The 26,477-nt window shown below is 40.0% G+C and overlaps 1 protein-coding gene across 8 annotated transcripts in view; it reads left to right on the forward strand.

The window, feature by feature from the left end:
- Positions 1-26,477, forward strand: part of TSPAN4 (tetraspanin 4) — a 435,304-nt gene that overhangs the window by 134,346 nt on the left and 274,481 nt on the right. For 5 of the 8 annotated variants that reach the window (XM_051804242.1, XM_051804247.1, XM_051804248.1 and 2 more), the window contains one exon: positions 11,058-11,139. The exons of 1 other annotated variant lie outside the window; for it this stretch is intronic. Coding sequence is in view for 2 of the 7 variants with exons in the window: in XM_051804239.1 (XP_051660199.1) it covers positions 11,058-11,139 (82 nt within the window). In the remaining 5 variants the exon portion in view is untranslated. Of the gene's footprint in view, positions 1-11,057; positions 11,140-25,613; positions 26,441-26,477 lie in introns of those variants that run through there. 2 more of the 8 variants (XM_051804245.1, XM_051804244.1) reach the window with 2 other exon arrangements.

A 26,477-nucleotide genomic window follows, 5' to 3' on the forward strand; every position in this document is an offset into this window, starting at 1 on the left:
TGGGTAAGCCAGGAGACACCTTGCTTGCGTTTTTTCAGGGATGAGCATAGCTATTACATGCATAAATACATTTGTAGTTGCATATGATCTTAATCACTCCAAGATACAGTGTTAGAGGAAAGACTTTCTGGTCAGGACATAGAGATTTGTCAAAAATTAGTTTCTCTTCTTGCCTCTCAGAAAAATTTTCAGGTGACCTTGGGCAGATCGCTTTATCTCCCTGTGCTTTGTTCTCTACCTTGGTTTTGAATGCTTCAGCTTAGTGATGTATAACATGAAATTATTTAAAAGGTCTTAATTTCAAGTAATGCTAGGAATCTACTGTTGTAAAATCCTGGTCACTTTTTAAAAGCTAAATTAAAGATGTTATTCTTTTCTGACAAAATAGGTCTTACTGTGCTGTTAAATGCTCAGGTTACTTCATATTCTGAAGATACGCAGCATTTTAGCACTGTTTGTAACATTAAAGTCCAGGATCATAATCTGCATCTTTCCTGAGGTTAAATTTTACATTTTGCTGTTATTAGAGACCTACTTAGAAACTTGGCAGTTTTCCCCCTTTCTGAACAGAAACTAGACTCAGTGGGCTTTACTGCAGTAGTTTAATTGCATTTTGCATGGTATTGTGATGTGCTGAACACCCTGCAGAACTGACCTTATGTGATGTCTTGCTCCTTATGCAGGGCCAGTTGGAGTTTGAGATGTGTTGCAGGAATGAGTATTTCAAATAATGTCAGAGGGAGGAGAAATACGAGAAACATCTCTGGTACTGGCAACCAGGCCTATGAACAGTCAGGGAATTACTTGTAACAAGAGTCCAGAAAAAGCTAACAACAAACTTTTGTATACAGGACAGATTGACAAGAATGTTGAAGCTGAGATAGAATCAGAACAACTTCGTCTTGCTGTTCAGCTTCTTCATTTGGCTAAACAAGACTTTCTAAGTATTATATTGCAAATAAATATTACCCAGGAAGTGCCATATCTTTCCTTGCTTTCTCTTCTCGGTAGAAACAGAACCCCAGTCCAGGTTAGCCTCTGGGTTAGAAAGCATCTCAGAACAAGTTTTGCATACTGCTCTACTTAGATTCTTACTGCTGCTTCGTCTGTCCACATCTTTGTGTAACATTCTGTATATGACACATAGCAGAGAGTTACAAGTCCTGGTTATGTCAGGAAGTCATGTGGTCACCTCTCTTGAGCTTGTTTTCTTTTGTTTTGGCATCTTACCCTTCAATTCAGTTTTGCTACAGTTTCTTTTCTCTACTTTGAAGGACAGGAGGGTTGAAACCTCTGTAAAAATGGGTGTCTTCAGAGCCTCTTGGCTGTTAGCAGACACTGAGTGTTGACTGGTTCCATACAGGAATTGTCATCTCAACTGTGGCTTGAAGTTGTTATCCAAAAAGTTTGCTTTCACACAGTCAGTAATTTTTATTGCTCCTGAATAATATTTTCAGCCCTGGCAGACTTAGCTTTTGCAAATACTAGAGTGCTGATGCTTATGATGCAAATTTCTGTAGCTGAGAAGGCCACCTGATGGTAAATGTTTCTGCTTCTTCCCTTCAGTCAAATGGTTCTGAGCCATTTCTTACAGGAATTTAGTTGGAATACTGTATTAGGTACCTTGTGTTTTTGAGGCTCCAACAGGTAGATTTATGTGCTGTAGAACATATACAGAAAACCCAGGAAATGAGAAACAAATACCTGACAGGAAAAAGCACTTTTGCATTTTTATACTGCCATTATCTCTTAAAAAACAACCCTTTTGGTCTGATTCCTGTGTGTGGCCCTCCTGTACAGGAAAAAACTTGGCCTTGACTTACCTTTCATTTTGAGCTCCTGAACCTTTTGTGGTACCAGCAAGTCTCTTCTATTACTATAAGTATCCAAGTTTAAATAGCAGCCTTTTTACGCCTGTAATGGAGAGTGTCCCACCTGGTCCTCTTCAGCCCGAGAAAGGATGAGTGCAGTGCCTTACCCTAAGGACTTGTAACATAAATGCTCGGATATGTATTTTCCTGAGTTCCCTTAGGGCTATACAGAGAACCCTGGAGGGAGAAAGACAGCTGAAGAAATGAATGTTGGTAAATCGCAATAAAAGCTAGCAGACAGGGAGAGATATATGAATGCAAGATACCTAAGGTTGTTAAGTGAGGGAGAAGACTGTGAACCCAATTTATGCCAGTGGCATGAGGAATGAAAAAAGAAAGGTGGCACTCAGTAGGGTCCCTTGGTTCATTCCTCATAAATTTTGAATTGTCTGCCTTTCGTGTTTTAGTATCCTGTAAAATGCAACCCTGGGATTGTTAGATGTGCTGTGAAGGTGACAGGAAGTGAGAAAAGAAATTTCCTCATTCTGGCCTTCATTCCCCTGCTCATCAATGATTTGTTAGTCAATTAACGTGGGGTCAGATATATCTGTAGTTTGTTAATGTATTATGCTCCAGTAGATTATGTTATTCAACTTACCTTGTCTGCATTTTTAGAACCACACTTGGCATTAGAATATTTTTGGCTCACTTGGATGAAGAAAAGGATTTTAATTTTTCAGCACCCTCTGTGCAGAATGGCAGTTATGCTTTTTATATTTCTATATTTTTAGTGAAGAAATTGCTGTTTAAAACAAACATGTGGAGGCCTGCTAATTCGTAGAAATCATTTAAATTAAGGGGAAGGAGAGGCAGTCTTCTGGCATTCCTACTATGCATTAGTTGGCTTAAATCTGGAGGACCAGTTTGACTAATACTTCTGATGATCCTCCTCAGGATCTTTGTCCTGTCTCCCATTATCTAATGCTTCCTCAGCCTAGGGACTCCACCAGAGTTGTCATTTCATCAGGCTATGGACCTTTGGGGGCTGAGAATTTTTCAGCTTTGTGCTCAGCACGTGTGCAGTGCAAAATGACCGTGTGCTCCTAGAGAGCAAACACTCAGTGCTAATGAGAAGTTACTGGTGAGGTGTGAGGAGTTGCTTTGAAAAGCAAGGAGTGTGCATTGATTTTTTAAACTTTGTCACTACCTTCCCACTTCATCCTTGGCTGACATGCAGCCCTCTAAAAACTGAGGTCTGGCTATATTTGTCACTGATTTCTCATGTCACTAGAGAGGCCCATGGCAGCTCTGCACATTGTAGGCTGTGATCCATCCTTGTAGGAGGGTAGCATCAGCATCAAATGTGGATTTGTTCTGCTTGTAAATAGGTTAAAATTGTGTCTTGTGATCTGGTTATAAATTCTCTGGACGTCAGCAGAGAAATTTGATAAATGTCTTGGCCTTTCCATGTGGACCTCCACATGGCCAATAGCTCATTTGAGCTAAAGTTTTTTGACCAATTCCACAGGATCCCTAAGAGTGGCCATTCTGGCTGGCTGGAATTCAGACTGCCAGGAAACAAAGTCTCAGCTTTTTATTGTCTTCTCTGTCCTTCATATGAAGTAGCTTTTTTTTCAAGGGGGTGTTTTTAAACTGTGTCTGCCTCCATAAACTTCTTAGGCATGGTTGTCTGTACCATGTTTTAGTCAAGTACCTGAAGTCTTAAGTTCAAAACTTACATTAAGAGAGATACGTAGGCCAGGCTTCTTCCTCCTGTCTTCTGTGTAAGCCATCTAGTTGTGTACTTGTTAGAAAGAGTACTGTCTGTGAGCGTATGTGCATGTGTGAGGGTACTCGGCTCTCACTGAAGTGGGATTCACAGCAGTCCAGCACTATGCACATATCAGCAGCAGTCACAGTATTAATTTTGGTGGAGGAGGTGGGGAATAATTTATTGATTTCTATAACAGCTAAACTCATTTAATGTGAGGGCAGCTGTTTCAAAGCTGTACACGTCAGCTCTCTCGGTTTCGTTCCGCTGGCGTCACAGCTTTCTGAAAACGAATGCCATGTACTGTCTAGGGAGTTTTCTGTTCAACTTTTAATAAGTTTGTGATGAGGTGCTGTGCAATTCAGCAGGTAATTGGTCTTTGTGTAACCCAAAATGTTTCTACATGAGTATGTAGGTGAAGAGCAGTTGATACTAATTAAATAATTGCTTCCATTAAGCTGAACATAATTAATGCAACTTAGATAATGGAGAAAGGCAAGTGGGCAATTTAACTGCTGTGGATTTGTGGCAGAATTTTCAGTGATTCACTTTGTGACAAAGAATAAAGAATTGGGAAATATTGCTACAGAACAACTCAAATAAAAAGGGATCACTTTGCAGTATTTCTGCAATATTGCAGAAAGCTTTTTATACTTCTGTAAGGTTGCATGGTTATAGTTAGATCTGGGAGGGGGAGGATGCCTTTTTTTTTTCCCCTCAAGGAACTTTTAAGACTTAGAAAACTTGAATGTACTGACAAGGTTGTGTCATTACCCAAAGCTCCGCAGCAATCTCTTTGACCAAAAATGCAGTGATCCAGTGCTTGGAGATGAGGCAGGTCCAAGACCAGGCTGGGGTGCTGCAGTTCAGGTCAGCAAAGCAGAGAGGGCCAGGCAAAAGTTTGTGCAAACCAGGGAAGACCCAAGGGCTTGATCTTCATTGCAGCTCTATAGAAAACTGATTATTCCTGAGATGAATATGTCTCTTACCAGGGCTTTGGTTGCTATTGGCAGGGATTCCTCCCCACCCCTTTTTTTTTCCACCTGGAATTCCAGCCTGAAACTGGAAAAACTTTATGAAAGCCAGGCAAATGACAAAAACCTTTTTTACTTCTTTATTTGAATTTACCTCAATGTTTGTGAGTGTTGAGTCTTTTATCACAGGAAAGAATGTGTTCATCTTTGGCATGGTACTGTAATAGCAGTGAAAAATGTGCATTCAACCATGGGTTGAAATGTTCTGTTTTAAATGCTTCTGTCTAATCCTAGAGCAAAGAAAGCCCAACCAAAGCAGGCAAAGCTGGGAGACGATAAAGTCTTGATCAGCAGTCTTGCTGAGCAGGGGCAGACAGAAAGATATCCCCAGGTGCAAGCAGAAAGCATCACAACTCTTTCATTTCAGTGCCTTGTGTCTGAGAAATTCCCTGAAAACTCCTGTTACCAGTAGCAGTGCTGGGTATTGTGGGACTGACAATCAGTGCATTCCTGGTAATTTTATTTTTGCCAGTGCTGCTGTTAAGGATAAACCACAGTAGTTCAGTTGTCAGTGGAAGCTGGAGAGGAGGGCAAGTATGATCCTACAGTAATTTCCTCCCAGTCTCACCTGTATATCTGTACTTGCTCTCCGAGGTCTGAAGTCATGTATGGGAGTACAGGATTTACCTGCCTTGTCCTGTTATTTTAAATGTCTTCTAAGTAGCAGATGAGATCAAAACCCTTCAAGTGTTCTTTAGTTAAATGGCTTGCTCTTTGTAAGCAAAAGCAAAAGATTGAATTGTCTTGACATTTTATAATCTTTCTGATCTCAGATATTGAAGTTTAAATGTATTGCAAAAGGGCCCTGTCATTTTTCTGAAGTCTGCTGGGTCTCTGAGGACGGGATAAATATTTTCACTTCCTTGCAATCTCATTTATGTATCTGGTCCTCTGACCTTCATGAGACGGATGTAAGGTTTTGTTTTCCTCAGGATTGTGCTGGCCTCTGGACAGTTTAGGCATACTTGTTACTAATTTATATCTTAAGAGGAAATTTGAAAAGATTCAAATATGAGTTTATCCTCTGGAATACCTCAGCTACATGAGTTGCTCGAGGGTGGAGCTGGGTGACTTCTCAGTCAGTACTCTCCTGTTCTCCATGGTACTACTGATCACTGTTTGAGCTGCTGGAATTTATTATTTGTATAAAGAGTTTTCCCAGCCTCAGCTCTAATCTTATTTACTTGTCAACAGTCTGTATACAGCATAGACACAAATCATTTCTGTGCCAAGCTAATATGCAGTGCAAGGGATAAACATATTTAGATGGCTGTGTTGGATTTGGGAGGCTGTGAAGCTCATCATTCTTGCCTATTCTTATCAAATAGCAGACTGCAGCATTCTGGTACCATGTAGCCCATCAGCAGTAGAGGTATTTCTGTCAAGGGAAAGAAAGAGAGAAAATTCAGTCCTTTACTCTTTCTACTCTGGTGCTTCAGGAAATGCAGAGCAGAGAAATGTGATCCCTGAGGATCTTTGCAAATAGTGAAAAGAGGAAATGCAGAGAAGACGAAAATGAGCTACAGGATGCCATACCTTGAGGGATTCCAGATTCAACTGACTTTTGATACCTCAGGCTTTAAGCTGTCTTTTAGTAGTAGGCATTGTAGATGATGCTGTCTTCGGGCAGCAGACAGCACCATTCAGGCGCTCCATGAACACGACGGGTGCTGGGGTGTGTTGTCAATGAGCCGTCAAGTTCTCATACCAAAATGACTTTTTTGATAGTCACCTTTCCCACAGAAATGTCACAATTAGTGATTCTTTATTGATGGTAGAAGGGTTTGGTCAATCATTCCCCCCTTGCAATGAAAGCAGTCCAATTAATAATGCTGAAAGGAAATGTTTCACAAAGGACTGGAAAATGTACCGATTTTGAATACTGGTGAAAAATAGAACCTTCAATGTGCCAGTATTTTTTTAAAAAAAGTGTTTTCTGATAAGCTTTGTCTTGGTAAGGAGTCTCACACATCAGGGGAGGTGAGGTAATGACTGTCCGGCTGTCGTGTTAGAAATATCGGTGTATGTGAGAGACTGGTGGTGGTGGTACATAATCCATGTTGCTTAAAGACATGCTCTCAGGTGGGAGTTACTGTATAAGTTATGACAGTTAGAGCTTCTCTCCAGCTGCGAGGGCAAGGACTGTGACTTACGTTGCTGGTGTTCAGGTATTTTCTAATCACATTTGGAGTGATCTCCACTTCTTTCAGTTGCCTGGCTGTCCTCAGACCTGCTCTTAATCCTGAATTTTGGCCAAGACTGAACCTTGGGTACCAGGGCAAGGAGGTCTTGAGCTAGAGATGTCTTCTCTCCCAGGACACAGAATGTCTCATTATTTGCCTTTAGGGCATGATGGAAATACCATTCGTTTAATCTGATCTGTTTAACCTTGGCTGTACTGCCACTGCCCTTCAGATTTCTGGTTTGTATACTTTTTTCTTTCCCCTGCAAACTGAGCTCCCTTCATCAGTTGGAGCTGCTGCTGAAGAGCAAGGAATTCTGCCTTGTGCCAGGCTTTTAAAGAAATTATTTATGATTCTAAGATGATTGGATGTGTTTCAGTGTCAGCACTGGGTATACATTTTTAAGAATGCTATTGAAACATTCATACAAAAAATCAGCTAGATATGTTCCTAGGATGCTATTTTATAGCATTAAAGAAAGTATTGAATGGAGTACTATTGAACAAAAACTTCTAATTAATTTATCAAAACATTTTCAGCGCTTTCCTCCTTCTAGAACAGGCAGAATTTAAACAAATATCAAGCAAAGAAAGGGAACAGAAACATTTTTTTGACCTTACATCTCTTTTGCTTTAACTGGGACTAGTTAGGCTGAATACATAATCATAAGCTCAAGAAGCTTAATATTTTGTTGAAGGGAACTTGTGTAGCAGGAGCTTGAAAAGTCGCAGTGGGATTGATGTCAAGTAAGGCTGAAGTTGTGTAGGCTTTGAGCTTGTTATCTGCAATAATGTGAGTTAACCTCAGTGAACAATCAACAGCTGCAGTCGTGGGCTAGCAGAGCTTCCAGATTATGACAACAAAGCAATCTTGACTTTTTTTATCCTTTGAAAGTTAAATGGAAAAGTGTAAAGAAGAACTTTGTGGTCAATATTTTGATGGGGCCAGTATGATTTTAGAAATTTTCAACAAAATGGATGCTGACATTCCTTAGTAGTCTAGTTTTCTGGCAGACATAAAAAAATAAGTTCATAAAACAAAAAGATTGAGCACAATGAAAAGGGAAGAATTCTATTTTAGATTTTACTAAGGATTTAGATTTTGTTAATTTTGTTTATTTTAATTTATTAATTTATTAAATTTTAGATTTTAGTAATGTTGCCTTACAGATATGTTTCATTAGGTGGGCAGTAGAGCTGCTCCTCTCTTCAGGCAAAAGTTCAGAATTTATTTCTGAGCTATGTGCCTGGTCAGTTGTATCTTCATATGTAGATCTCTGTGCTAAAGTGTGAACAGATTTACAGCAAAGGGATTTAAGTTGTGGTGATCTCTAAGAGAGATCACTAGGTCAAGCGAATTCTCTCTCTAAGATTATAAATCAAGCTAGATCAAGTGATACATAAGACATACAAGCACTCCCTTGGACTGGAAACAAAGCAGCAACATTGTAGAAAGAATTCCTACAAGTTAAAGTTTACTCAAATTTTGTTGGTTTTGCTGCTTTTGCCCTTTGAAACTGGAACGAATGTGGGATTCTGTTCATTCTAATAAACTGGAAATGAAAATAAAGACACCTTTGTCCCAGTGAGGTCCTTTTTAATACATAGAATTCTCCCAAGACGATCTCCATTCATGCCTGATTTCTATTAAGTTCTCTCTTAAAAGCTGCTGGGAAATGGAGTTTGGATGCAATTTTCCAGTTGTGAATAATCTTCCTGTTTCTGTAGTATGGATGCAATTTGGATTGAAGAGATTCTGAAGGAAAGCAGCACCTTGCATGGCACTTTAAGCTCCATGCCTGATGCAGTAATGCTATTCTAAGTAGCAGAAGTGTTCAAAATTGAGTAAGGACATGTCAATGCAATCAGTAGTTCATAGTCTCCTTTCCCATATAAGATTACTTCTTACTTGAAAGATCTTCTAATGCTGTACTTCAATTGTTTAATTTATGCAATAGATTTTTTTTTTCCTTCTTGGTACTTCTCTTGAACTGAGAGTGTGCTTAAATGAAAAACAATGGCCTTACTTCTTCTATCTGTCTAATCTAATTAATCTATTTCATTTATTCAGTAATTAGACCATGCAGATTTTTTTTACTCATGAAGTAGAAGATGGGAGTGCTGAACATCTGTGTTTGTTCCTGTGGAGTCTGTCTGGTTCAATAAAAGACATCCTCCAGTGTCATCCTCTTCACTTGAAACAGGTGTTTGAAGTTCACCCTTTTGGATGGCTTTGAACCGAAGGCAAGGAAAGCCTACTGCGAAAATAAGCATCAAAGGCCTCGTAGGTCTTTTGAAAGAGTTAAATCGCTCTCTGATCTCACTGATTTCAGTCAGGCTGTTAGGTCTTTAAGCATCTTGTCTTTGAGGATTAGTCTGAACTCTTAATTGTCCATTCGTGATGGTTTCTGTCACTCCAAGTGTACTAATCCTGCCTTAATAACTATGTCAGCCATTGCACTGGCATAAAAACTCCTGCTTTTTTGCTTTATAACATTCTTCACTCAAAAGCTTTCACTTCAGAGCCTTTCAGCCAGTTCATAATCGGGGTGATGGGGGGCAAGAAGCAGGAGTAGAGCCATAGCACTTGATAAGTTCTCTGGGCTCCTTCTTAAGTTCTCTGGGCTCCTGGAGCAAGGGAAGTGTCACCAAGCCACGTTTTTACTAAAACAGCTGTTAGCAAGCTGTTAGTGTTGATTCCCAGGTGCTTTGCATTAGAACGGGATCTAACATCTGCACTTGCCAAGAGTCCTGTGGGCTTTGAGAAAACTTTATGTGTAGTTTAGAAGCAGTGTGCATTTGTATGTGAATCTTATCATGAGGGAGTGGAGTGCCACAAAGATGAGCATCTCTTTTGTGAAGAAGGGCTGAGAGGAGAGAGCTGGGACTGTTTAACTTGGAGGGGAGAAGGCTCAGGGGGGATCTTATCAGTATATATACATAGCTGAAGGAAGAGTGCAAAGAAGTTTGGAGTCAGGCTGTTACCAGTGACGCCCAGTGAGAGGACAGAGGCACAAACTGAAACAGAGGAAGTTCTGTCTGAACATCAGGAAAAAGTTTTGCTGTGAGGGTGACTGAGTGCTGGCACAGGTTGTCCAGAGAGGTTGTGCAGTCTCCATCCTTGGAGATCTTTAAAAGCTGTCTGACACGGTCCTAGACAACGGGCTCTAAGTGCCCATGCTTGAACGGGGTGGTTGGATCAGGTATCCTTCAGGGATGCCTTCCAGTCTCATCCAGTCTGAGATTATGTGAAGCTAAATTTTAATGCAGAACATCATGTAGGTAATGACCTGACCTGGAACAGAGGTTTAATTTTCCAGCCATCTTGTCTCCTCCAGCACTATGTGCAGTCATCTCATTCTTTTGTACAGTGTGGTCCCACTAATGACACCTTTTGCTGTTATATTGATTTTTTTTCCAATTATTTTTAGTTCATTAAAACTCCTTCAATTCCTGTATGCATGAGATTTTGGGGAGAGCTCAGCTTTCTTTTAAACATATAAATAAAAATTAGTTTTTGTGGTTATACAAAAACAGATCAAAAGTACAACTTTCTAAAAAGCCAAAATACTATGTAATAAATAGATTCTAATGCTCTCTGTCTTATGAAAACATTTTGATTTTTAGGAAGCTGATTTTTAATTTTTCTTTTTGGTTTCTTGTATTTTCTGGTTTTAACCAACTTCTCTTCCCCTTTTCCCCCCTGTTTGGATTTATATATTATATATTCTGGATGTGTAGGATTTATGTACGTGTCTTTTTTGAATCTTAAGTCCTTGAAGTGCTCATATCTGATCCAGTGTTTAATGGGATTCAGATTATGCAAAGAAGCTGATAATGCTACCATGTTCTAATGAAGTGCTCGAACATGGGCTTAAGTGGAAACATGCTGTGTGGGATGTTCAGAAGTGCCCAGGAGAAAGGAGTTTAAAATCCCACTGATGATCCCACTAGCCTGAGAACATGATGTCTCCCCCTTGCTCTGCTCCTGCTGCTGTTGGTGGGTTTTGTCATTCTGATGACTTCATGAGCCAAGCTATGGGTTTCATACACCATCCCTTTATAGTCACACTGATAAACTCTTATACCTTGCCAGGTTTTTCTCTATTAGGTTTCAGTCCAGTGATTTTAGAGTAGTTAAGTAGGGGGTGGCGGTGGTGTCTCTTTTGTCCTTACCAAAGGCACAGTTAGAGAGAGCTGTTTTCCTTATATTTTGTAAAAGGCACATAGCTACTGACACACAGGCTCTTGTTTTGCAGGTCACCAGTTTACGGGTTGTGGAAAGGCCACCTTGTCAGCTGGGATCACATCAGGTGCTCTGAGCTCCCATTCCTGCATCAGGTACGTGAATAGTTGTGATCAGTTTATTGATCTAAAATAACGTTCCAAGTGGGTAATTGCATTTCAACTTTAGGCCTCAGTGAATGGCGTTTTAAAGAGTAGAAATGACAATCTGCAGAAGCTATTACAATTAATATAATGGGTTAGGCTGGTAACAGAAATGTTGTTTACTGCTGCTGTGGATTGTGTTTCCTTGTTTCCCTCCAAGTGAGGTGGCCTGGAAAACATTGTGCTGAGCCCTTTGGGTGAGGGGACTGAAGTGGGAATTGAATTATTATCCCAAGATCCTCCTTTTTGTGTCAGTGTTACTGGCAAACTAACTTTATGTGAATACCGAGTGCAACTGTGTTCTTTCCAAGTCAGATCAGTTTTTTTCTATTTATGATGAAGGCTGCTATATTATGAGATTTCACTGTTTAAGAAAAAATAATTAAATAAGATCCTGTCTACCGAAGTCATGCATGAAAATGTCCATCTTCATTCTTTCCCCCAAACTTACATCTTTTTTGCACAACCTGTGTATTTTGAATGGGAGAAAAAAACAGCCCAGTCCTTCCAGTCATGCTGCAGAAACAGTGAAGGTGTTGAAGAACATGCTGTGGGAAGGGAAGGACGGATAAACAGATTAAAATAGAGATGCTGCAGCACCTGGCACAGTTGCTGTACCTATACAGTTGATCACCCAACAACAAATGACTGAGATGCTGAGATATATTTGGGATAATCTCACAGAGTACAGCCCCTGAAGTGGGCAGAAAGGAAGAAGATGATGCACAGGAATTTATGTTCAGTCCTTTCTAGAGCCTTGTAGGGAAAAATATTTTTGAATCTTCTGGAAGATTAGAACTACAAATAAAACACTGTAATAACTTCCGAGTTGGCGTATCTGAAGCGGTGAAGCTTTCAGGTAGAGAGTGAATCTTCCCCCTTTATTTTATTTACCTTAAGTACTTCCTATTTTAGTTTCCTTTAAACAGTTACAACTGACATAATGACCAGTCCCAACCTCCACCTGAAAGTCAGATTTTGCCAGAAATCTGGAAAGAAAAATAATTTCTAGTTTGCAGTTAAAAAGAAAACACAGGTGAAAGTAAATAGCGAGTACTTATTGCTGGCAAGTTGCTGGAGACACTCAGAAAAGCAGTCACCATTGCATGGTGTCCCTTTTCACTGGGAATTGCAGGGGATTATTGAAGTCTGTGTAGGTCTGTGGACTTTTGCAGCACATCCAAACTGAGGATTTGCCCAAGGTCCATGGTGTGAAGTGCAATGGACGTTGGGTATCTGATGTTAATGTGTATCGACTTGGTTAATCTCGCACTCTAAAAAAGTGGTGTCTATCAGGAATTTTTATGTTCCTTGATTTTCAGTTACCCTTCTCCTCCTGCTCCTAGGTCTTGGGTTGTTTTGGTTTTGGGGTTTTTTTTCTTTGTTTGTTATTGGTTTTGGCTTTAGTTTGGTTGTTGGCTTTGGTTTTTCTTTTTTTTGGTGGGAAAATGTATTTTCTTTGCTTTAATGTGTATTATGTGACTTCCATTTTAGTTACAACTGGAATTAAGATCTGTTCTATATAGTTAACATTACTCTGTGTCAATCAAATTGAATCAACCGAAGCTCCATGGTTTATGCTAGAAAAGAACTCTTTTTGTTTCTTTTTTACCCTTTTTGTTGTCTGTGAAAGCTAAAATATCTGTCCTTTAGAAGGGCTATTCTGTCAATGTAGGTTTTGCAGTTAAATGGAACAGGAAACGTAGTTATTGGTAGCATGACCATAATTTACCAACTAATAGAATCTTTAATTGGACTAGGGGTTTTTTTTATTTACTGAAATACTGTGTCAAAACTTAAACAACTTTGCTTTCAGTTCTCAAACTGAATCACAGGTTTAGGCCAAGGAGATTCATCAAACACAGAATTTCAGTGGGTGGACTGACCCAATTTTCTGCATTGTTAGTGATGATTTTGTTGGTTTTGTGTGACTATATATTTAATTCAACAGAGCTTCCAATAGGCAAGGTTCAAAGAAGAGTTGGAGGCCTCTTCGTTTTCTTTGTTACTGTAAATATTCACACAGCATGACTGTATAATTTGAAGGATACAGCTCTTAGGGCCGTGTTTACTCCCTTATCCTTACAGCATTGTGCACAGCACTTCTGTATGAAGTGTGCAGGAAAAAAAAACAAACAAAATCTGTTTCTCTGCAGAAATTTTTAATATTGAGTCTTTAAGGTGGTCTTTATAGACTAAAGGCAAATTCTTTTTTTCTGTGGTATAAGGATTTCTAGAGAAACATGGTGAATGAGTGCTGGGGGCATCTGTTTGGGTTGACATGGAATATGTTTGATTATGCATATAGTAATTGTTTGTACTTAATACAAAAGAAGTGTAGGTTTCCCAAGTAGTATTTCACTGTTGAAATCAGGCAGTATGAATTATCATCTCAAGTGCAGCATCTCTGGGAGGTGAGATTTAACCAAAATCATCTACATAACCAAAATCATCTACAGATGTGCAGATGAACTTCTGGAAAAATGGCATACTGTTGTCTTCTTTCACTAACAGAAAGAGGGAAGGGTCTGCCTGTGTCAGTGTAGTGCTTACACACAGACAGGGAGTCTGTCTAGACGAGAAGCTGTCAGGTTGTAGACGCTGAGGGATTTAAAAGGATCTTTGTGCCATGAAAAGAGTTTCTGCCCGCATGCCTGATGTTAGGAGTGGAGTTGTTGTGGAGGGGAATAATGCTTTGCTTTTCCCACCAGTGTTTGTTTTTCTTTAGCTCTTCCTGCTTCTGGCTTCACTACTGACAGGGAGACTGGTTTGCCATGCTAAACACCTTGGGGCTGACAGGGTAGAGAAAACCTAGAGGCTTCTTTGGCAGCTATAATCAATAAGAAGTGAAAAATCTCGCTTTGAGAAGGCCTTTTCCAGCTGTAAATGGCAACAAAGGTCACGAAGGTGAAACCCTGATTTTTAGATCAAACTGTCAAAGCAGAGGACCGGGAATCTGAGCCTGGGGAAAGATTTGCAGACCAAGAGTTTCTCTCTACTTGTCTGTGTGCACCGCAACCAAGGGGAGAACTGCATTGTGCCAGACAGTCCTCTAAAATGCCTTCCTCAGCCCATAAACTGGGGCTTTGCTTAGTACATCCCTCAGGATTTAGAATTGTGAAATTGTTAAGGTTGGAGAAGACCTCTACGATCATCGAGTCCAACCATTAATCTGGCACCACCATGTTCACTGCTAAACCTTGTCACTTGGGGTGCCACATCCACACATTTTTTGAGACTTCCAGGGATGGTGATTTCACCACTTTCTTGGGCAGCCTGTTCCAATGCCTGACCTCCCTGTAAGTGGAGAAATTTTTCCTAATATCCAATCTAAACATCCCCTGCTGCAACTTGATGCCATTTCCTCTCATCCTATCACTTGTTACCTACCATTCACCACCAGTCTCTGGGCCCAACCATCCATCCAGGTTTTTAACCAGTGAACAGTGCACACATCCAAGCCACGAGCAGCCAGTTTCTCCAGGAGAATGCTGTGGGAAATGGTGTCAAAAGCTTTAATAAAGTCTAGGTAGACAGCATCCACAGCCTTCCCTCGTGCACTAAGTGGGTCACTTTGTCATAGCAGGAGATCACGTTGGTCAAGCAGCACGTGCCTTTCCTAAAACCACACTGGCTGGGCTTGATCCCCTGTTTGCCCTGTATGTACTGTGTAATTGCAGTCAAGATGATCTGTTCTATAATATTCCCTGCCACCAAGGTCACGCTGATAGACCTGTAGTTCCTCAGATCCTCCTTCTGACCCTTCCTGTAGGATGGACATTACATTGGCTAACCTCCAGTCAACTGGGATCTCCCTAGTTAGCCAGGACTGCTGACAAATGATTGAAAGTGGCTTGGTGAGCACTTCTAAAAGCTCCCTCGGTATCCCATCGGGGTCCCTATACTTGTGTATGTCTAAGTAGTGTAGCAGGTTGCTGACCATTTCCTCCTGGGTTATGGGGGCTCCAGTCTGCTCCTCATCTCTGTCTTCCAGCTCAGAAGGCTCGGTACCCTGAGGGTAACTGGTACTAATAAAGACTGGCTGCAAGAAGTTTCATTATCAAACTTCAAGCTTCTCCAAAGTTCCTACTTGCCTTATGAGAGACGGTGAATTTCTCCAACTCTTGTTGAGGTTGAAGGTGAGGAAACTTTATTAATAAAATCTAGGCAGAAGGAGGGATCAGAATTAACTTTTTAACCTATCAGGTCTACTTTATTTTTAAAAGTAAGTAAATAATTTCTTCGGAAGAAAAAAAGTTTTTTCTTTCCAAATAGATTTAATTGCCAGCAAGTCACGTTGAAAATGGGAATAACAACTTTTAATTATGAATGGGGATAGACAGAAATCCCAGAGCACCTGGTTAATCAAAAAATAGAGGCTTAGGAGTGCAGTATTTTTCCTGCTGTATTATAGTGATAATGGCAAGTCATTCAGAAAGCACAATAGGAAAAGTTAAGTCTAGCTGATATATTCTTGTTTTGTGATGTTGAGTAATTGGTAATATGGGGTCTTGCTGTCTTTGTTTTGCAGGAAGCAGTGCAAGCAAATAAATAGGTCTGTATCCTGTTGCTGTCTTACTCACAACTTAGCTGCTTATTTTGTTGATGGGGAGTTTTTATTCCCTTTATGTTTTGGGTTCAGCTAGGAAATTTAGTGGTAATAAAACCACAGAGCTCTTGCCGCAAGCTTTGCACTGATACATCTCAGTGTTTCATGAAGTGTGATTAACCTCACATTGCAGATATGTGACAGAGAAAGAGGTTTACCCCCATTGTCACTTGGCTGGCAGGAGAACTGAACTGAGTATCCCTGGCCTTGAGTCTCAGCTCCCTCTGTCTGACCATGCTCTGCTTTGGTTTGCTCATAGAACTGTCAGTGGTATAATTCCTCCTAAGGATGTGGGCAAGGTTTTAGATATTAACCAGATATCTTTCTGTCAGCACAAAATTAATTTTAAAGGAGAGATACAAAAATAGCACATCCTTTTATATTAGGTATCATATGTCCTCTGGAAGCATCTTTGCCAAATGCTATTAATGGCTACTCAAGAGATTCATTCTATTATCTTGACTAACTTATTTATAAAGTAGTTTGACATTTTATTTGTCTGACTTATCTGTTGTTGTAGGGAGATCTTGTTTTATTACCCTTGAGAAGGCTAAAATGTTAAGCAGGAAATACAGAAACTCCTTTCGTTACTTTTTTACTATGAAATATGAACTCACAGAGTGGAGTGTCAGCTTTGCAGTAAAGGAGAATTCTGGGCTCATGGTTGGGAAAAATGGTGCTCAGGAGATTTAGATTTGATTACAAACAGAATCCCACACCCTCTAGGGTAAGTTGCTTATTCCTCAATCATACAAAGCAGTTTTGAGCCCTGCACACCATACATCTCAAATGGGAAATTGTGCTGGAGCTTTGTCTTCCTTTAGCACGGCCGAGGGAGGGAGTGTGCTGGAGTGGAGTTGGGTTCTTGCTCCCAGAGCAGACTTTGCTGTGACCAGTAGGGCAGATGTAGTTTAAAATACTGATGTCACTGGTGAATGTGTACTGTCAGTAGTGTGAACTATAATGGGAACTACAGTATGTTAACAAATTAAGTCCTTTTACTTAGGGGAATAAGAACCATTTTATATGGTCATCATTTAGACTGAACTTATTTCTTCCTCAGCCAGTTCAGACATGCTTGACATCAGCTGAAAGCTCTTAAATTTAATGGCTTTGAGTGTTTTTGTATTGATATTCTGGTGTACAGTCCTCCCTGCTTCATGATTTCCTGATTCCACCTTCCTCCATGCACACACACTCTCCATTTGGGAACACAGGATAAATATTTGATGTGATTATGATCTTTGGGAGGCACTATCAGTAGGAGGGATTTATTGAGGGGCCAAGAGAAAGCTCAGAGTCAGGTAAGAAGCAGAGAAAACCAGTTGCAGTTTTCTATGTGTAAGCACCCTATTTTACATTTTGAGTCAAAGAAGATAAAAAGCATCTGATTAATAGAAGCCTGGATGAAGACATGTCTTGCTACATTTTTTTTAGGAGTCTGGTAGATCCTCGTCTTGACACCGAAAAAATCTGTCCTTTCATGAAGGAGCTTTCCTCATATTAGAGAAAAATGTAAGGTAAATGAAACAAGTAAGTAGAGCAGGCATATATTATTAAGCAAGTTTTGTGAGAGTAAATGAATATCCACATTTTTCAAAAGGATTTTAAAACTCAGGCCTGCAGAAATAAACTTCTTTATCTTAATAATATACAACATCTAAGAAAGCTTTTGCTTTTTGAAAAATAAAATACAGAAAACTTTAGACCTTTCTGAAGCAAAGATAATTGCACTCTTGCTTTTTTTAATTACATTGTCTTAAGTAGGTCGCTCACATGCTTAAACTGTGGAAAATTTAGGGAAGCTTAGGAACCTGGCATAAGCACGGAACCAAGGGACCTTTATTCCAGTCTCCTTTTGCACTGCCTGTATTGCTCCAGCATTTCAGCATGGACTGCCTGCAGTCAGAGAGAACGTTTACTTGTATTTGTTTTTTAATCCAGACTGGTGTTAGCACTTCTTTTCTGGGTCAACTGATTTCATTACAGACATGTTCATTGCAGTCAAGCTGTCTTGTAGCAGCAGTGATAAAAAGATAAAATCAGGCTTCTGAAAGCAATGGTTACAAGATTGGCTCTGAGTGGATAAAGAGACTGAAAATAGGAACAACTTCATGTGGTCAGAGATGGTACTGATTATTAACTTTCTGATTTAGGGTGTATTTTATGGCTCTAGAAGAATGAGGCAAAAATTACCAACTCAGTTCCTGATTTCTTAAATGTGTGGCTCTGTTTTCTGAGCTTAGGATGCTGCATGTCCATTTGGTACTGAAAAAGTCTGACCTTTGATGTCATCTCAAGAGCAGCAGAGCTCTAAGCACATTTACAACAGCTCTTCCCCTCTTCAGCTGCTTAAGAGGTACGCCAGAGCTCCTCTGAAAACTTGAGTAAAGGGCTCTTTTGGAAATATTTAACTGCAAAGATACAATGTAGAGAGTAGTAGAAGAAGGACTTAGGGCATTGCTCTTCGTTTTAATGTAGATACAAGCTGGTCTTTAAACTCCTTGGGGACCCCCGAGAAAAAAGGTTATAAAGGTGACGCCATTGGGTATAATACATTTGGAAAATGCCAGCATTTCAGACATGGCATGTGTTACCAAAGACAGTTTAGTGGGATTGCAGTACACAGAACATTTGTTTCAGAAAAAAAATCTCTATCCTTTGCTTTTTACACATCTTCTGCAGCTTCTACAGTGAATTGTGCAGCCTGATCAGTGTTATCGTTGTTATTTTTTTTCTGCTTAACTCTTTACATATGGACATGCAAAGGGCCTGAGAGAGGCTGCTGTGGACTGTCATGTGTTTGCTGGCTGGAGCTCTGCCAATATAACTTGATGAGATTGTAATGGTGGGGAGTCTTTCCTGGAGTTCAGGAAACAGGAAAAAAAAAAACTGTGCTATGAACAGAGAAGTTTGCATAAAGCACACTCTGGTGGAAACAAGTCATGCCAGGTGGTTAGCAGTGTAACTAATTTTTTCTTTTTTCACTATGAAACCCATCTTCCTTAAAACAAAATGGCAGTTATTGGCAGTTTGAACTTCTCAGTGGTGTTCGGAGTTAAAGGGTTTTATAAGCATGAGATAAGATGTTTTCCTTCTGTTACAATAGCAGGTAAGGTTTTTCCCTCTCAGTTTGATCAGAACTTCACCAGGCACAGAGAAGAGGAAGCAAGGTAGTAAAGAGGCAGAACCTCTGTTTTTACTTCTTGGCTGTTGGGTGTAGTCTTACAGTGAGGGGTAGGAACCGCACTAATGTCCTGATCCACAGTCCTTTCAATTCAAAGACTCTCATCTATTTAAAAAAAGCGTAAACAGGCTTCAAACCTGTCTCCTTCTATCAGGCTCATAGTGTTGTTGGCTGTTCAACTTGGAAAAAAGACATAAAAATAATATTATCCTGTAGCATACCCCTTCAGTGATACATACCCTGTCTTCTACTTGTTTGGTGTTCAGTAGCACTGTGTCACAGCATTGTTCATTAGCTCCTTGCCTGGTGTAAAGAGAGATCTCCCTCTGGTTTCAACCCACAAATTGTCATGGCTGATTACTAGAGGGGGAAATGCTGTATTCTCTTTATAGCCCTATTCTTACACCTGTCCCTCCTTCTCCTCAATGCAGTGGATACTTTTCATTCTCTAGTTTCTTCTGTAAGATCATAGGTTGTAGTGGAAGTGACCTCAGTAGGCGGTAAAGACTTGAAATGAAGTTGAAACAAAATGAACAAAGCTAAAGGGAAAGTGAATTTGATTGGAAAGTTTTCACTGTGTGATCAGCCAAATCCTGAGATCTGTCTATTCCTGGACTTTTCCTAGGATACGCTATTTTAAATTAATTATATAGGTATAATCCCCTATGCAGATGTTTGTTCTAGAGTAAGAATGTCTACGTAGAAATTGAACTCCTGAAACTACTTGAAAGTATTTATTCTGCAGTAGCTACTCTGATTGATTTCTAAGCAATTTCTAAGGACCTACAGTGATTACAGCTGATGCAACTTTTGTACCTCACTGCTTGCTTAAAGAAGCTCAGAGACTGTCCCCAGTAATGAGTCAGGTTCCGAATTGTGCCCTTTCATTTTATTTAAACTAGCAGAAGAGAACAATCTTCTCGATGCTTCATCTAAAAAAGTGTATCACAGATTGAAACATTGCACTGTGTATCTGTGTGCTGACTCCACAAACCTCCCACCCTTTGCCACCATCTCTTTCATAACAGTAGAGTTTAAATGTGGAAACATCTCTTAAGTCAGACAAGGATATTTGGCTCAGAAAATGAGAGGAGGTCGTCAGTGCATCACATGAAGTGATACGTGAGGGGATGAGATGTGTCTAATGGAAAAGACTGGAAAAAAGCAAGGGAAGAGTACTGAGGGACAGAAAACCAGAAGTAAAAGGAGTGGAAACAGAGGAAAAAATGCAGGGAGAGGCTGTAAGGTCCTGATGAAATTAAAATAAGTGGCTGTTAATACACAGGAATTGCTCCATGACTTTGGATAGGTCGGAGCTCCCTGGTCCACTGGCTTCCCTGCCATGCAGTCCCTGTTCACTTCAGCTGAGAACTTGGCCTTCGTCACTCAGAGGTTGCCATCTGTCATAGTCACCCACTGTCCTGTGAATTATTTGTGCTTGTCTAAAGGCACAAACTGCAGAATGCATGAGCTTGCTCCAAGATTGATGCTGTAGCTCAGCTGGAGGCCACATGGTAGAACCTCAGCCCGAGAAAAGCCCGAAAGCAGCTCCCACAGTTCTCCCCAAGGTTCCCAAAAAGAAAGGATGCAGGCCTCAACTGTGCTGCAACCAAGACTGTGTGCACAATAGCACTATTTAAAACTGAAAAAAAATAAATGCTGTTCACCTCAGGTAACACAGTTTTATTATTGTTTGGATGAAGCTTCACAGAAATTTGGTGTGATAGGTCAGCTATTTCCAACAGAAATGGGTGAAGATACCAAAAGCAAGTATCTGCTGAATAATTGAGAGCTAGGGATAACCTTCAGCTTACTCAAGCACATGGCTCCTGCCCCTTCCCTTGGGCAGTGTGCACAGTTTCTTCTTCATCGAAAAAAAGTCTTTCCTCTGCATGGAGCTCATGAAGAGCCTCACGTTCTTTGGTGTTGGACCCCCAGTTTGTTACGTTCCTGATGTTCTGTTTGCTTTCAGTTTGTTACCTGCAGTTCTGGTGAATCCGCATCTTTTACTTGGCCAAGAACTGACCTGGCTTGGCTGTGCCCAAAGGTCTATGTCCAGTTCTCAGAGGAGTTGCTTTGACACCAGGTGAAAACTGGAGAACTTAGTCACTCATTGGAGGTCTTGACTTCAGGTCAGCTCTGAGAGCTTGGTATTGCTCCCTTTTCTGGGGTCAACAGAAATTAATTAATCCTTGTTTGGGCCTCGTTGCTTCAAAAGGTCTCCCTGTTCCAGGACTGTTTGGCTGGATAGGAAATGGTTAAAAGTATCTGCCTGCAAACATGTGAGTTTGCCCTCACCTTTCATTTATGCTAAGGGGAAAATATGATACATACATTAGACTATAGCACTGACCAAAAAAACTCCAACACTTTGCACCCAGTGAGCAGCTGATGAATGTAATTGTCTGTTTAGATGTCTCTGTCTCCCTGCAGTCACTGTTTAGAAACAAATGACAGAAACATAAACACATTCCTGATATCAAGAAGTAGTTACAGTTCATGAACAAGAGAGAGTCAGATTCAAAACTGGTGAAAGTTACTGTAGCTTCATTAAGGTTTCATTTATTTATGTTTACATTATTTTAGCAGTGGGATTTCACAGCTCTTGTTTAGAGCATGGCATTGAGAGTAACTGAATCAGCTTAAGTAAGGTGGCAGTGGACTCTGCTGTCAGTAGATCAGAGCTGGGAGGGAGAGTTAACCCTCTTAAATCAGATGTGCTGTCAGTAAAAGTAATTATATGGAACTACAGCCTTAATAGAGTGCTGCAATTTTATACCAGCTCCTGATATGACTGGTAGCTAAACTTTAATTTACCCACCACCCCCTGCTCTTCATGCTGACTGCCATAATTATGAAAGCTGCTCTCATCTGAAAATGGTCTTAAGAGTTACCAGTATGACGGACACTGAAGGTAGGCTAAGAGCGAGTCATATACTCCATATCATGAGTTCATAAACTAGTGATCTTGTGCCAGTGGCATGATAAAACAAAGTTAACATTCTGGAAGTCCTTTTCATAGTCCGAGTATATACTGAACTCCTATTAATTTAAGCCTAACTTTTCTAAAAGTGCACTGATTCTGTTTGTAATGGGTTTGGAAGATGCAAGGGCTGTTTATGGGTTCAGTCTCAACATGTCTTTCTGTTATTACAGAGCTGTTTCAAATTTAGTTTAAAGCTAAATCTATGCAATTCCTTCATATCAGCTGAATAATGCTTCTAGTGTCTTGAGCTATAGATTTTTTTTAGTTAATTTTGCCAAATTTTATCTGTTGCTTATATATTACTTTATAGTTTCATAGAAACTTTCCAAAGGACTGGAGAGAGCGTCACATAACAGTATTTTTAAAAATTTTGATAGTGTACAAGTGAAAGATACTTGGGTAATCCTGGTTTTTGAAGTTTAGTCAGGCCTCAGTTGGAATTTCTGGACATGTCTGTGGCACAGATTTAGATATTTTTTGCCATTTTGAATTTTTTTCTTTTGACTTCAAGAGGTACTAAATCTAATAAGGGCAGACATGTCACTATAAAATTGAAGCAGAGACAGGAAATAGGCATTTGTCATATGGATGAATTTCAACAAGCTTGATTTCATATTACTTTTTGATAAGCAGTCTGATGTGATAAATGACAGCAAACGAAATTCTGCTTAGCAGTCACTGACCTCTTTTTTTGGTAGTATTTCTGCAGAAGTTGCAATATTCAAACCTAAATATAGAAAATAGGCTGCAAGCATGTTATGAAGCTTTCCACCTGTATAGAGAGTGTTGCAAAATGCTTTGAGTAACAAGGCCTTGTTAAGTATGAATAATTTTGCTGTTGTCTAGTTCTGTTACAGATGTGAAGGGACAGAAAAATACAGATTGTTATGACAGATGTTAGCCACGTCCCTTGGTGTACATCTGGAAAGCCCTTGGACTTAAATTGAAATGTTCTCACAGACACAGATGTATGTTGGTTGGTCACTGCTTCTCCCCCCTCTCTTGGCAAACACATAACTAATAATGTTTATCGCCTGATCACAGTGGGCAAACTATAATTTTAGAAGTATTTATTGCTAAGATCAACATGAAGTGTTAAAGTGTCAGCAAAGCTGAAGGAGGGGAAAAAGGCTGGCCAGATTCTTTACCAGGGAGTCTTGGCTTTTGGCTATCTTTATACCATGCCTTCATTCCATGACACAGAAAAGGTCATAGAAGGGAAGACTTTCACTTCTGGAAGTTTTTAGGCTTGGGAGAGCTCTCTTATGCTGTGTGTTAGAGGGGATACAGCGTGCATAGGAGTGTGTAGATTGTCTCATCTCACCTAGTGCGTGTGGACAAAGAAATCAGCAAAGGCAATGTGTAATCCATAGAGAGCAGCCCATGAAGCTGCCACTTCCTGCTGAACCACTCCTTTAAAATCTTTAGGGGCACATCTCTAGATGCACGTTAGCCAAAATATGTTTAGTAGTGTAAGGATACAGAAAAACATACCCATCAAGATCAGTCATTTTGAACAGAGAGAAGTCCAAGTATTCTGTCTCCTTTTCTATGTGAAGTCTGTGATAGAGCTAATTGTGATAAAACCAATTTTTTAACCAATTCAATATCTCATCTGGAAAAAAGTCAAGATTCTTTACAACCTTATTTACAGTCAAGCAAACATTGTGAAAAAATTTGTATAAGACAGCATACTCTCTTTATAATATATTTGTATTTATGCATGTGTGTGTATATATGTATCTTTATCCCTAAAGAAAAGCAGACTGTGAAAACACAGTGTTCGTTTCTTAGAAACCTTGAGTACAGTGGTCCCTATACCCCTATGGTTCCTGGATGTATTATTTCTTTTTTTTAATAGTCTTTTGTGCTGGTAAGAAAGAGGAGCAAAGGCCACCTTTGGGAGCAGCCATTTTCCTTTTAAAAACCTCTGTTCTTTGCTGCATGTCAGATGGTGTTATAGGATAGTTTCTAAACCAGATTAATTAAGTTCAAGGAAAGTTCTCAAGCTTCGCAGAAGCTGTCAATTTGCATTTTTATTTTTATTTGCTTTTTGACACAATCTAGTGTCAAAAAGAGTTCAAAATCCAATATGACAGCATGATGGGAAGGTGTTGTGCCTTCTTTCCAATTTAGAAGGATTGCTTTCCAAGTGAGATCTCCAGCATCTCCTAGTGCTGTGAGAAATGCAGGAAGTACAAAGATGCTTTGCAATAAATGTCTCCAGGAGGCCTGGTGAAGCCTGAATTTGAACATGGCTGAGCCAGTTGAGACCCTTCCCAGTACGAAATACCTCTCAAACTGGGACTACGAAAAGGAAGTATTCTGCTGTTTTCACTAATTTACTAACAAGAAAACTATATTTGCTAATTGTTAATGATGCTTTGCATTATGTTTCCTTGAAAATCCTGGACTCCTGTCCATATTAGCTTCCTCTTGGGAAAGCCCTGAATATGAAAGGAAATACAGTTCCAGATAGCACATTCTGGCTGATTAGTTCTTCCCCTTGGACACAGCTGCAGAGTTGATGTCTACTGTGTATAGTATTAATTCCTACCTGTTGCTTGGAGTGGGGTTTAGATTCCTCCCGGGGTGCATCTCCTGTTCATCCCCATCCACCTACAGTTGTTGGTGTGATGAGCCATTTGGGCATAGCTAGGCTCACTGGAGGAGTAAATAAAGCTTCCTACAGGTTTTGTCAGTCTCTCATGTACTGTCCTCAAGCTAACTGCTCAGTTAAGATCGTGTTGCTTGGTCTCTAGACAATTTTAAAATCCCTGTGGCTTCAGATCTTGACTTCAGTGAAGCTGTGTATGCAATTTCTTAACCTTGAACTGTTGTTTAAACTTGTACTTCCCTAACAGAGTACAAAACCAGGTACTTAGCTTTAGGAGCATGCTTGTAGGCTTGAATGCATATCAAATCAGATTGAATGCTCTGTCAGTTCTAGGAAGAATTGAAGGGCAGGTTTTTACTTACTTTTTTTTCCCTCCTCCCAAATCAGTATCTTGAAAATACAGGACTTCTTACTAGAGTTAAGGAAAAGTCATACTTTTCTAGGAGTTTATGTTTCTGCGAGAATAATGGTGGGGGAGGCATTGAGGTGGGGTGTGGTTGCTTTTAATTTTGCTTTTTAACTTAACTTTCTCTGCAGGCTTTTGGCTACAGTAACAGAATCCATCAGGCATAACAAAGTACTGGCAGATTCCAGCTCTTACATTTGCCCCCATATCCTTCTGTACTCAGTATTCTGGATGGTGTAGAAGCTACTGTAAATCCTTGGCTTGGCAACAGAAATGCCATGCAGTTAACTCACTGAGTGGTCTTTGTTATGCTTCATCTACTTTTCTGATTTCATTTCAGATTTGGTAACACCTGGTCTGCAAGTAGTAATGACAGCCACAGGTGCTTATGGGCATATAGTCATAGATGTGTGTTTAAATGCATGTGTGTATGTATCCTAAATGCTTACACAATTCTATTGCAATATGAGTTACCATCATCTGTGGGAGTGGGCTGCCAGTGTTTTCTTTCGTTGCGTTGATTCTCAAGGTGCCCTAAATCAATGAATGAATGAAAATGCATTGACTTGGAAGGAGCACATTCTAGAGATTGTTCAGAAGTGAACTGGTTGACTTGACAAGTTCAGTTTTGAGAGCAATCTTTTTTGGTACTGAAAGATAACAAGTGAGAAATCCTGCCCAGGAAACAAGAGAGACTCAATTTGCCAATTGTCAGACACGTGACATTGACTTTGAACAAAGTGAGCACCAGATTCTCTGAGGCTTGAGGCATCAGTGGAGCCCAAAAGTCAGATACATGTATTTGAATGATGCAGAGGAGCAACCTTTGTTTGGCAAGGTTGTTTTTATCTCCTGAAGTAAAATAATGGCATCCATAAAGGTGACTTTGCTACAAGGAGGACTTACAACCTAGATGTTGAAACAAATGTTGTGAAGATGTAGGGTAATGGATTCTAACTGGTCACCTTCCTCTTTCCATGGGAAAACTACATTCTGTATTTTGTAGCATGTTTCAGTTCAAATGCTGATACTTTTTGAGGGGATTTCCAGCTTAGTTTGTGAGAAAATAAAAAGTGATGAGTGTTGAGAAAGATATAATGCATTGAGATATACTATTCTCTCTTCTAGTCTTCAGGTAGTGCTTTTAGTATTAGAATTAAAAACCTGCAAGCTTGGAAAGGTTGATTAAGTTGCTGAACCAGGCAGAAATGGTGGTTGAAGCTTACAAACATGATATCAGGTGGTTTTTTTGTTTACTTGTTTTGCTTTTAAAGCCTCAGCAGTCCTGCTGCTGTGTTCGATCTGAGTCAAAAGCTTTTTGGTTAAGCTGACCCTTTTTATACTTCTCAACTTGGAGCTGGGTCTGTGATGTTTCTGTCAGAAGATTTTGAAGAAACTGCCAGGCAGGTACTCTGCAGAGTTACAAGAGGTGATAGTGCACACTGCAGGTAAGAACAGCTGCAGAATGGCCCTTCTCTCTTCCTG

Source organism: Manacus candei, unplaced genomic scaffold (assembly GCF_025592945.1).
Source record: "Manacus candei isolate 608988 ecotype Guabito, Panama unplaced genomic scaffold, ASM2559294v1 h1tg000060l, whole genome shotgun sequence".
Taxonomy (NCBI): domain Eukaryota; kingdom Metazoa; phylum Chordata; class Aves; order Passeriformes; family Pipridae; genus Manacus; species Manacus candei.